The sequence below is a fragment of the Candoia aspera genome, chromosome 1 (assembly GCF_035149785.1).
Source record: "Candoia aspera isolate rCanAsp1 chromosome 1, rCanAsp1.hap2, whole genome shotgun sequence".
Lineage (NCBI taxonomy): Eukaryota > Metazoa > Chordata > Lepidosauria > Squamata > Boidae > Candoia > Candoia aspera.
This window is the reverse complement of record NC_086153.1, coordinates 45,661,854-45,674,346: the sequence shown is the minus strand read 5'-3', so window position 1 is coordinate 45,674,346 and position 12,493 is coordinate 45,661,854. Positions and strand designations below refer to the sequence as shown.

General features: G+C 42.1%; 1 protein-coding gene across 1 annotated transcript; it reads right to left on the bottom strand.

The window, feature by feature from the left end:
* Window positions 1-459: 459 nt before the first annotated feature.
* On the bottom strand, window positions 460-7,387 carry MRPS10 (mitochondrial ribosomal protein S10). The gene is made up of 7 exons (XM_063303027.1): window positions 7,324-7,387; window positions 6,261-6,319; window positions 6,079-6,151; window positions 5,707-5,846; window positions 1,799-1,907; window positions 1,357-1,446; window positions 460-860 (listed from the first exon to the last, which is right to left on the bottom strand). The coding sequence occupies exons 1-7, from the start codon at window positions 7,366-7,368 to the stop codon at window positions 774-776; spliced, it is 603 nt and encodes a 200-aa protein (XP_063159097.1). The 5' UTR covers window positions 7,369-7,387; the 3' UTR covers window positions 460-773.
* Window positions 7,388-12,493: the final 5,106 nt, after the last annotated feature.

Below are 12,493 nucleotides of genomic sequence, written 5' to 3'. Positions count from 1 at the left end.
TACAAACATGGCTGCTGCTTAACTGCATTAATGCTATTCAAAACAAGACCTGTAAAGATTGCCACCACAGTTAGGCATCTGCAGGAGGGGGCAAAAGGGAGCAAGAGTCTAAATGGGCATCACAAACTCCACCAGTTACATACTTGCATGAAATGCTGAGATGCAAGTATGAAAGGGCACAGCTTGCACTGTAACATCAAAATGCACATTTTGACATCACCATGGATACCTGTGCCATCACACATACGATACAAATACTTTCATCCTCAGTTTCCTAATAGCGTAAGTGAATCCTATAAATAATTCCCTACTGAAAATACACTTAACATGTTTTCAAAAATGTAACATAAAAATATTTCAGTGTTTAGTAGAGTTAGTGATAGAATATTACAAGTTTGATAGTCCTCTCCTGGGAGGGTCCATATAGGAAACAACTGAAGCAAATCAACATTTCAATAATTGTTAATAAATAATTTGGTATAATATTTGTTTTATTAATATACAAGGACACTATCCCTTTCAATATCTTCAAGCAAATTATGCTGCTGATGAAATGTCCGTAACATGGGTTTTTTTCCTTTAATTGCTTCAGAACCAATAAGCTTTCCTCGTAAAGTTCCAAAATATGCTTGTTTTGGTCAAGAAGTAAGATTCCCTGTAACTACCCTGATACAGGGCTATTTCAAAATCGGTGTAGATTTCATAAAACAAGAGTATTTCATGTCTATTTCCTATTTAACCCGTAGGGAAATGAAAAAAAAGTGTCCAGATATTTATGAAGTAATTGTTGTTTCTTCTGCTTCAGGCAGTACATCCCAAACAGGTGTCCGAATATGATCAGGAAGTTTCTCTAATTTGGTCTAAAAACAATGGGAAATACAGATACATGCTTATGTTGGAACAGTTGATAGATTCTCTACACAGATGATGGGTATGCATGAAACGAGGGAATGTTTTGTTTCCAAACCCAAAGCAAAGCATCACGTTCTGGAAGTTGGTGTGCACTCCCCCGCTTCCGCCACAGCTCCTAGCTTGGTCTAGTTCATCAGTCTCCCAATCTTCCCACCATCTTCCTTCCACCCCTTGGCTGCTTCTGCTGTTGTCTCAGTGTGGCGTTCTCCCGTAGTGACACCCAACCGCTCTTCCATTCCCTGCCCCTCCTCAGCTGCTAATAACCTTGTGTTCCCCACTACTGCCATCATTTTTGCCTGAAACAAAATAGCTCTGTTTTAACACTCAGAACAGGCATGTTTGGGTTTGAGTATAGGCCACTTCAAAATAGCTGTTCCATGCATGGAAGAGTTTGTGCATGGAACATTTTGCACATTCCTATTAAAAGAACAAAATTAACAATACCTTTTTGACTTCCATGGCAACCCCTTCTGGAAGATTTCGCTGAATGTATTCCAAGTAAACATTGGCTGTGCTACCAGTCAAATGCTTTAACTGAAACAGAAAGCACTCTTACACTTTTCAGATAACAATCTGGAAAAAAAATCTGCACTGTACAGGTAGCATAGTAGCAACTGTAAACAGTGACTTACTATTTGTCTGACTTCCTAAGAGATTTCCCCTAGCTCAAATCCCCCTGTATTTCCTTTACATTTTTACTCAAATCCAGAGTAGCAAAACATTAATAGTCTGGATCTGGCACTCGCTACCTGTCTCAGGTTGACAAATGTATACATAAGTACATGCACATGTTGAGAGAAGTTACAGCGCTCTTCTCCAAAACACTTTCTTCCGTGTGTTCTATGTGCCCATGTCTTTTTATTTGAACATGCAGCTCTTTACTTACCTCTACATATTGGTAATGTGTTCTCATTTCATACTGAACTCTGTGCTTCTTATAAATGTGCACTGACTTCAGAAGCGTGAGTCTTTCTATCTTTCTAGGAGGCTTTTCTCTAAGAAATATAACATATTTTAATCATGTGGACATACCCATTTATTTCTGAAATTACAACCAACAATATAAATAACAGCAACTATTTAGAAAGCTGGAAAAAGAAAAAGGACAAACTAAACTGAGCCTTCATCTGGATGGGATTTCTGCTTTCTTGATCAGGCTGTGTGGCTGTTAAATTAGATTTGGGATCTCGTTTATCTAAACATTTTGAAGTACAGATCATGGAAATAGGCAAGAGATAATGCATAGAAATGAAAGGAGGAAACTTCAAATAATGTTAAAATACCTGGGCTTACAGCCATCAATTCTATTATATATAAACGCCTATTAAATTTAACTCAGATGTGATAGAATGAAAGGTGACTTTGTTCAAAGTTTACTTTGAAACTATTATTCAAACAGGTTATATAACATCAAGAGTTATATTTTTTTTCTTTTACCCGATAAGCTGCAAGCAAGAGTTCACGCAGCTTAATAGCCCTAAAACTCTAAGACTCACTTCTTCCTAAGGCTTAGAGAGTTCAAATTACTTCTACAACAGCATTGGCTGTTCTGGTCAATGACCTCTATAGGGACCTAATTGGGCGGAATGTGCCCCTTTCCGTCGTATTAGACCTCTCGACAGTGTCCAATACCATCAATCATTATATCTTTTTTACCGCCTGTAAGGACTGGGAATTGAGGGCACCATTCTGTGGTGATTTCACTCCTGTCAAAGCAAGTGGTTCCTATTACGGGTTAGGGCTCCGATTCCCTGGAAATGCCAGTGTGGGGTGCCTCAGGACTTGGGGCTTTCCCTTATACTTTTTAACATCTACAGTTGTAATCAGAATTATACAACCCCCATTGCAAATCAGGTTGATTATCAAAATGTACAGACTTTCAGCTGTTTGCAATGAACAAATCAAACAAAAGCAATTGAAATAGCTCAACACAACAAATGCTTCAAGTGGTGTCCCCAAATTCAACTGAAAATGCAACTTATAATGACTTCTCCAGTCTCAAAATTAGTCAACCCCTTCATGGCAAGCATCTTCAGTACTTAGTAGAGCACCCTTTTGCTGTTATGACCTGCTGCAAACGAGATGCATAGCCAGACACCAGCTTCTGGCAGCGTTCCTGAGGAATCTTAGCCCATTCCTCATGAGCAATGGCCTCCAGTTCAGTAATATTCTTGGGTTTGCATGCTGCAACCACCTTCTTCAAATCCCACCAGAGATTTTCTATGGGGTTCAAGTCAGGTGACTGTGATGACCACTGTAGAATCTTCCAGGACTACTTCTGCATCCAAGCCTTAGTGGAATTTGAGGTATGCCTGGGATCATTGTCCTGTTGGAAGGTCCAATGATGCCCAAGCTTCAGCTTCCTTACAGACAGCATGACGTTTTCTCCTGGGATTTCCTGATACTTCAATGATCCATCTTGCCATCCACATGCTGCAGGTTTCCAGTGCCAGAGGATGCAAAGCAGCCACAGAGCATCACCCAGCCACCACCATGCGTAACTGTAGGCAGAGTGTTCAGCATATGCTTCATTCTTCTTCCTCTAGACATACTGCTGATCCATCAGGCCAAAAAGTTCCAGTTTTGTTTCATCGCTCCACAGAACAGAATCCTAAAACTTCTGTGGCTTATTTATATAATTTTGAGCATATTGGAGCTGATTTTTCTTGTGCTTTTGAGTCAGTAGTGGTGTACGTCTTGGAGTTCTGGCATGGAAACCTTCTGTTTAGTATGAACCTTACTGTGCTCACTGAAACATTAGTGCCTGTTGCCATCAAGTCTTGCTGCAGGCCTTTTGCAGTCACTCGAGGGTTACTCTCAACCTGCCTTCTCAGAAATCTGGTTGCAGCCACTGACAGCTTCTTTTTTCTGCCCTGTCCAGGTAGTGTAACCACTGTTCCTAGAACTTTGAACTTGCAAACTATGCTTCCAATGGTGTCTCTAGGAACATTCAGTGCCTTTGTTATCCTTTTGTGTCCTGTTCCCTGTTTGTGAACAGCAATGATCTCTTCTCTTACCTTTTTGGACCATTATTTTGACTTAGCCATACTGTATTTCTAACATGCAGTCAAACATGACACTCAACAAACCCCTAGCCAGTTCAGGTATTTCATGTGTTCCAGCTCAAGCACACCTGCTGCAACTAATGAAGCCCTTGATTAGTTGCGTCAGGTGTGCTTGAGACAACACCTGTTTTGCATACTGTATGCGTGCTGTGACAGATTCTATTCAGGGGGTTGAATAATTTTGAGACTGGAGAAGTCATGATAAGTTGCATTTTCAGTTGACTTTGGGGACACCATCTGAAGCATTTGTTGTGTTGAGCTATTTCAATTGCTTTTGTTTGACTTGTTCATTGCAAACAGCTGTAAGTCTGTACATTTTGACAACCTAATTTGCAATGGGGTTTGAATAATTTCGATTACAACTGTATATGAAACTGCTAGTGGTTTGGGTTAAAGTGTCATCAATATACAGCCAATTATATATTCCTACTCTAGGCTGGGTTAGAGGTACTGTAAAAGTCCTGAACTGGTACCTGGAGGCTGTAAGGATCTGGTTAAGGAAAAACAAGCTCAGACTAAATCCCACCAAGTCAGATATCTAGTTGTCCACAGACATCTAGATAACTTAATAACACTGGCTCCAGCAGTTACAACTGATGGACCATGCTCACCCCAAAAGTGTTGGTTCTCCTGGACTTCCATCTCTTGCTTAAACAGCAGGTGAAAAATGTAGCCAAGGCAGATTTCACTGAGCTCCAACTCTACTCACACCAAGATGTCCTGGTGATGGTAACCCATGCCCTGATCACGATTTGGTTGGACTGCTTAATAGGGTCTATGTGGCTGCCCTTGGAGATGACCCAGATGGTATAACTAATACAAAAGGCAGCTATTAGACCATAGACAGAACAACCCCATTAAACTAGAAAAACCCCTATTTTGAAGTCATTTCCTTGTAAATTTTATGCAGCATGGACAGGCAATAGATGGTCAGTGGCTGCTCCCATTCTGCAGGATAGCCTATTCCCAGAGATACACACAGCCCTGGACTCGATGGTAGTTCACAAGCAGACCAATCTTTTTCCACTCTGTTTCACCCTTGGTTTATTTTTATAGGCATCCATGATGCTTATTATTGATTCTTTAAAATATTATTTTAATTATGGATATAGCTTTGACCTAGTATTCTGCCTACTAGGAATGAGGTGGGCTATAAATATGAAATAAATAAGTAACTCATAGGAGCAGTTTTCCCAAAAGAGATTCTTCTGGAACCAATTATTTTGAGAGGTGGCAGGCTTTCCTTCACTTTTTTTTTATCCATTCAGTCATGTCCGATTCTTGGAGACTGCCTGGACAAATCCCTGCAGTTTTCTTGGCAAGGTTTTTCACAATTGGTTTGCCATTGCCTCCTTCCTAAGGCTGAGAGAAAGTGACTGGCCCAAGGTCACCGAGCTGACTTCATGTTCAAGGCAGGACTAGAACTCCCAGTCTCCAGCCTGATGTCTTAACCACTACAGCAAACTGGCTCCTCTCCTTCACTAGATATGCTTAAATGGTGGCTAGATAATCATCTGTCAGTATTCTTTAATTTGGCAATCTCCTACTGAACATGGAGTAAGGACCGAAATGTTCCTTTCCAACTGTCCATTTCTAATTTGTCTTTTGTTTTTTTGGAAGGTTAGTGGAACTATAAGATTTGAAAGTAGAGATTGCAATGAGTTAGTCTGACTATTTGAGAATAAAACTCTAGAATGACTGAGTTACTGCAAAGGTCAACAGTACTTACATTTTTTCAATGGAGAGACCAAGTTCTTTTGCAGCAAACACCATGAAATATTCATAACTGTCCAGCACAGCTCTATCATGCCCCTTAACTAAAATAGCCAGCCTTTTATATAATACATCTGGCTCATCAGAAACAGATACCTGGTTTGGAAGCAACAAGAAATAATTCAGCATTTGCATTCTAAAGATGTCACCCTGAATACAGTGATTATGTTTTAAGTATAAATTATTGAATACATGTTAAAACTAAGTAATTGTTACTACCTCACATTTTTTCAGTTCATACAAACATAACTTAAACCATAGCTTAATTTTTCCCCCAGTCCTTTTCTTAGTTGCTTGAAATGTGCACCCTGAAAGCTTTCACACTTACCAGAGGATTCTTTGTGGCCTGTTGAGTATTACTGTTGGCCCTTGAAGACTGAATCCATATCAAGTGATTATTTCTGAAAAGTAAAAGGGGAGTCAGTTCAAGTTAGCTTGAAACTGGCATTGGTCATAAGAACTGAAAAGGCACAGCGATCATATTGCATTAACTCAATGTGGCAAACTTACTTAAGAAAACTATGTTGCTTTAATGGAACTCTGCCTGCTAGAAGAAAATTTTCTGGCCCCTAGAAAATAAAAATTACATAGTTAATATTATATTAAGACAACTATGTATTTCCAGAATTTGATCCCAGACCCCAGATTTAAAAATTAAGACAAAGAAGGAAAAGGAAATCAAGATTAGACTACTGATATTAAAGCCAATACATATCTACAAACTGCCTCTTCACTTGATTCTAGAATCTTTTAATATATTTTGTTCACAGGCAACACTGCTTCAGCAAGGCTGAAGTCTTGTGTCTTGAGATCCAAATGGTTATCTCACCATCCATTCAGAACAGAAGATTTGCTTTTTCATGGACACATGAAACATAGGCATCCATGTGTGCTTTGGTGCTTTCTACAGCAACAGAATTTTTCACTGGGTGGGGAAACATGGTTACTTCCCACACTAAACAGCAACAATATTTTATAGAACTTCTATTCATATGCCAGTCTTTAAGTAGTCATTAATAGTAGTGACACCTTTATATGGGGAGTGTTGTTACATAACTTTTAAAAGTATAAGAAACAAAAATGCAATAAATAGAACTTTTAAAAAAAGCCTAAAGCCAGTCATCAGGCAAATCTCACCCAGGACTGATGAAAGGCACAGAGAACTGCTAGTAAAAAGATAAGAGAGCAGTAATTCTGCTCCTGTACATATTTTCTAAAAAATACAGTTATGCTCAGTTGATTGTGTCAAATGGGATTGCAAGATAGTCTAAAGGAATCTAGGGACCATTATTTCAAAGCCATAGTTTGACTTACTACAGCAGCATACAAGGTTTCCCTCTCCAAATGTGTCTTTGCAACCAATCTGTAAGGTTGCTTAGGCCAAAGTCATCCCGTAAACAACATGAAAGAGGTATTATTTAAAGTTATTTAGGTGCCAGCATATTACGATTACCGAACTACAGCGCCTAACGTTCCCAGCTGGTTGGTTAAGATTAATACAAACCGCATAGCCGCAAAGGCTGGTGTATAAATTTGCTCCCACCCGCGGGAACCACCCAAACGCCGAAATTACCTGCCATAGCCGACTTAAAAGGCTGAGGAACCCTCGCGCCGCCATCTTCCTGCCCCTTCTACGACTTCCTATTGCCACGATACCATAGAGTTCGCCTATTCAGACAGCCTGAGCGGCATTTTACTCTAGAGCGTCGATTTCCGACTTCAGGATTCGACTATAAAAGTGAAAGTAGAGAGCGGTGGATCTTCCCGCTCTGTCAGAATAATTTTCTAAACCGTTTACGAGATCGAGATTATCCCTTTCGAGGGACGGGAGAATTTACCAAGACAGCTGTTTCATTGCTTTGTTAAAAAGATGATCCATAGACGCCAAGACCCCTAGTCAAAAGCGTGTGGGAGCTATTCTTAAAATTTGACAGCAATTCTTTTGCAAACGCTTCGGGGAGAAATGAGCCTGCACCGCATGTACCGTCCTCGCAATCCTGCCAGGGATTAGGCGAGGCTGAGACACGCGCGCACGCTGAAGAGGTTGAGCGGCTGCCGCCTATAGCGAGCGGGGCAGGCAACTCAGGGTTAGATGACAGTCCTGGAATATATTCCGACGATTCTGCCCGAGAGGCGGATGCTCAGAGGAATGGTGAGAACAGAAGCCCCATTTTATCTCCACAGCACATCGCAGACACCACAGCACATCGCCATCGCAGGGCAGCTCATGAGGTTGCACGCCGAGGCTACCTGTCGTTTCCGATCGCGCTAGGTAGTGGCGTAGCCGAAGCTCTCGTGTGAACTTCCCAATGTTGAATCACCTTGTACTGTCGTAATCAAATTTCAGATCGGCCTCTAGTCCCAAACACACCTTAATAAAAGGGCGTAATTACCCCGTGATCGGCGAAACGTTTCTACCAACAATCCGGATTGTTGGTCAGTCATTTACAGTGCCGTCCTTGCATTTCCGCTCAGTTTTGAGCCCAAGGCTTGACACTCAGGTTGCAGCGAAAATAAACCTAGTTAAGCTGGCGCTTCTACGGCCTGCTTACCCCGACCTCTCTCTCGCCGCTCGAGATCAACTGGTAACGCGTGGATACACTGTGCTCCATTCAGTTGCGTGACACCAACTCTTTGTGCAGCGATCAGTTTGCAACCATGTGAACAGATTTCAAAACAACCAGTAAATCACAAAACTTGCTTAACTATCTTTCTGTGGTCAGGATGGGGGCGCATGAGGAGCTTGAGCACAAGAGGCCAGAAGGCGGTAGAGCAGAAAGCCACCAGCTGCGTTTATGGTTATCCAGTAACTCTAGAAAAACTCAGAACATCTAGTATTTCTCACACTTGACAACTTTAAGATATGTGGACTTCAACTCCCAGAATTCTCCAGCCAGCATGCCATAATTCTGGGAGTTGAAGTCCACATATCTTAAAGTTGCCAAGTTTGAGAAACACTGAGCTAGACCAAGTCATCTAGCAAAGGCTCGCTATTCACATAACTGTGACGGCCTTCGAAAATAGTTTCGTTCCTTAATTTTACTTTTTAAATTAACCAGCCCCTGCACTGAGCACCCTTTAGTACATGTACATTTGTGCCTACCGCTCCCCCACCCCCAGTACACACAGAAAGCCCTTTGAGGTGCACAGACTGAGTTGTGAGAATCCAGATCAAAATTGTTACATAGCTCTATATCTATCTGTCAACAACTGAAAACAGTTGGGATGGACTATAAGGGGTTGGTGAAGGTGGATAGAATTGGGGGGATAAAAAAGGGCAGGCACTGAGGATGTACACTGAGGTACAACAGGCAAAGGAAGGTATGGCAGCAATCTGTGGGCAGGTTGCACTCAGAAATGACGGGACTGCTGGCTGAGACCTATCCTATCCAGGCCTTGGTATTCACCCCAGAGGCCAGGCCACTGGATCATTGGTGGCCCTGGGCTCCAGCTGCTACATCACAAGATTGGTTTGTAATAAATCTGCCCTCATACAGGATCCAATAACGGACAAGGCTGCTGACCTATGTGTATAACTGAGACCTGGGTGGGCCAGAGGGGAGGATATGCATCCACTTTGGTTTTGAGACTGGCACCAGTGTTAGCCATGGGAAAACAGGGTGGCAATTGCCTTCCAGGAGACCTCAATGGCTTTCAGGGGCTCTGCTTCAGAGATAACTGGATCTGAGACTCTTTTGGCTGAAGCTGGGCTCAAGGGAACTGTTGTGTTTATTGATGTTGTAGTCCCCGCCCCCCCTGCTGTGCAGCATCATCCCTACCTGATCTGCTGTGCTTCATCCCCGGCTTAGCAGTGGAAACCAAGGCTGTTAGTTCTTGGGTACATCACCCACTGAGGGAAGTGGGGCTTGATGGGTTTTTGTATTGTGGATTTTAATTCTGTAGGCCAATCGAGGCAAATATTTGTAGCTCAGGGTTGAACTGTGGAGTCCTTGGTGCTCTCTGAGCCTTGTTGTTTTCTTGCAGATGTTTCATTGCCAGACTAGGCTACATCTTCAGTGCAAAGAGGGAGTGGGCCTTGCTCTCAGTTTATATACCGTGGCTTGCCCTGCTTGTGTTGGTAGGGGTCTTGTTCTCTCCTTGGGAGTTCTTTGATTGGGCTGTTGTTTGCTGCTTGGTTGATTGCCTGGGTTAATAGTTCCTTGATTAGGGTGTATTGTGCGGTTTGATGGTTCATCTGGTGTTAATCCTAGTGTTGATTTTTGCGTATCTGGGTGTTGATTGCTGGCAAGGGAGTGTACTGGTGTTTTGGCTTTTCTATTGTCTCTTTTGAATGGTGTGTAAATGTTATTTACCTCTATATGTCTGTTGATGGCTGCTTTGTCTGAGTGCCAAGCTTCCAGGAATTCTCTGGCGTTTTTGGATTTGGCTTGGTTTAGGATGCATGGGTAGAAGCGGCAATTAAAACTACAAGACTCACTACAGAAACCCAAGAGGACATAAGACAGACAATCATACCACAAATCAGAAGGACGTGGAAAAAAAAACAACTGAAAGCAGAGGACAGAGCAGCCCTCAAACACCTAAAGATGGACCAAACCATCCTCCTCCTCCCAGCAGACAAAGGTCGCACCACCATCATTATGGACAGATCACAGTATATACAAAAGGCCAAAGAATTACTTGAGGACAAAGAAACTTATACCCCAGTGAACACCAATCCCATACAGAAACTGGACAACCAGGTAAAAAGAATTCTCAACAACCTCACCAAGAAAGGCCAAATTATACAAGAAGAACAGAGGCAGATGAAAAGCAGCGGACCCGTCCTCCCATGCTTCTACAGACGCCCCAAGATACACAAGCCGGGCATACAACTTTGGCCCATTGTATCATTACCAGGGACTCCCACATATAACATAGCTAAAGAGCTTACAAAGAAACTCAGACACCTCACAGAGGAGAGTGAACATTCGATCAACTCCCCACTACAGTGCCTCCAGAAAATCAAAAACATAAAAATAGAAGATGAGATCATGGTATCATTCGACGTTACAGCTCTCTTCACATCCATAGACCCGGCACTAGAGAAAGAATCTATGGCTGCAGTTCTGCGCAACACGCCAGACCTAGCCAAATACACCAAAATAGAAATACCCAGGATAATGGACCTCATCAACCTCTGCCTTACAACCTACTTTCAGTTTGATGGAGAAATATACCAACAGATCAAAGGAACACCCATGGGATCACCAATTTCAGGACTTGTAGCAGAGATCGTAATGCAGTGTCTGGAAAGGATAGCGCTCCCACACATACAACCCAAAGTATGGATCTGGTATGTAGATTACACTTTTGTCATAATACAAAAGAAACAACTGGAAGAAACCCACAAAACCATCAGTAGCATTTTTAATGGAATAAAATTCACAAGGGAGGAAAAAAACAACTCACTACCATCCTGGACATCCTTATCAGTAGAGGAAATGATGGTAAGTTAGAAACACAAGTCTACAGGAAAGCTACCCACACCAACCAAGTGCTCCACTACCAAAGTAACAATCCAACCTCCCCCAAGAGAAGCTGGGTAAGAACATTATTCAGACGAGTACTTACACACTGCAGCAACCCAGAACACCAGAAAAAAGAAAAAGAACATCTGCACAGCATCTTCCAATAAAATGGATACCCGCTCAACTTTACCAAAAAGTGCCTCACCACCCAACACACTATAACCCAACCAATGGAAACTATGAAAAGGATAACACTGCCATACATCAGAAACATCTCAGAAACCACCAACAGATTGTTACAACCACATGGCATCACCATAGCATATAAACCAACTAAAACTCTTCAAAACATATTAAGCAACCCAAAAGACCCAATAGCCCAAAAAGAAAAAACAGGAGTTATTTACAACATACAATGCAAAGACTGTAACAGCTACTATGTAGGACAGACAGGCAGAAGACTAGTAGAGCACATCCACCAACTAGCAGTCAGAAGACATGATGAGAACTCCTTAATCTCACAACACATGGACAGACTCAACCATAGTTTCAACTGGGAAACAGTGAGCATCCTAAACCAAGCCAAATCCAAAAACGCCAGAGAATTCCTGGAAGCCTGGCACTCAGACAAAGCAGCTATCAACAGACACATAGAGGGAAACAACATTTACATACCATTCAAAAGAGACAATAGAAAAGCCAAAAGACCAGTACACTCCCTTGCCAGCAATCAACACCCAGATACGCAAAAATCAACACTAGGATTAACACCCAATGAACCATCAAACCGCACAATACACCCTAATCAAGGAACTATTAACCCAGGCAATCAACCAAGCAGCAAACAACAGCCCAATCAAAGAACTCCCAAGGAGAGAACAAGACCCCTACCAACACAAGCAGGGCAAGCCACGGTATATAAACTGAGAGCAAGGCCCATTCCCTCTTTGCACTGAGATGTTGCCTAGTCTGGCAATGAAACATCTGCAAGAAAACAAGGCTCAGAGAGCACCAAGGACTCCACAATTCTGTAAGCCACCCAGAGTGTGTGAGTTGGGCAGCTATATAAATTTAATTAACAAACTTGCCCCCAAGTGATCTGGAATTAGGGCTAGCTCAGGAGTTCATGGCCACCACTGACCTGACCCAAATCATTGAAGACACAACACATATTAGGTCACATGTTAGATCTGTATTTTGTTGGGGCAGTTGCAATGTGATCTGGTAGCAAAAGACATTATTTTGCCATAGTAAAGGATCTAATTTTTGTCT

Coding starts and splice junctions, on each gene's coding strand:
- MRPS10 (XM_063303027.1), bottom strand. CDS start 7,368: ATGGCGGCGCGAGGGTTCCTCAGCCTTTTAAGTCGGCTATGGCAG. Junction 1,908..5,706: donor GGTCTCTCCATTGAAAAAAT/GTAAGTACTGTT, acceptor TATATTTCTTAG/AGAAAAGCCTCCTAGAAAGA. Junction 1,447..1,798: donor CACATTACCAATATGTAGAG/GTAAGTAAAGAG, acceptor TTTCTGTTTCAG/TTAAAGCATTTGACTGGTAG.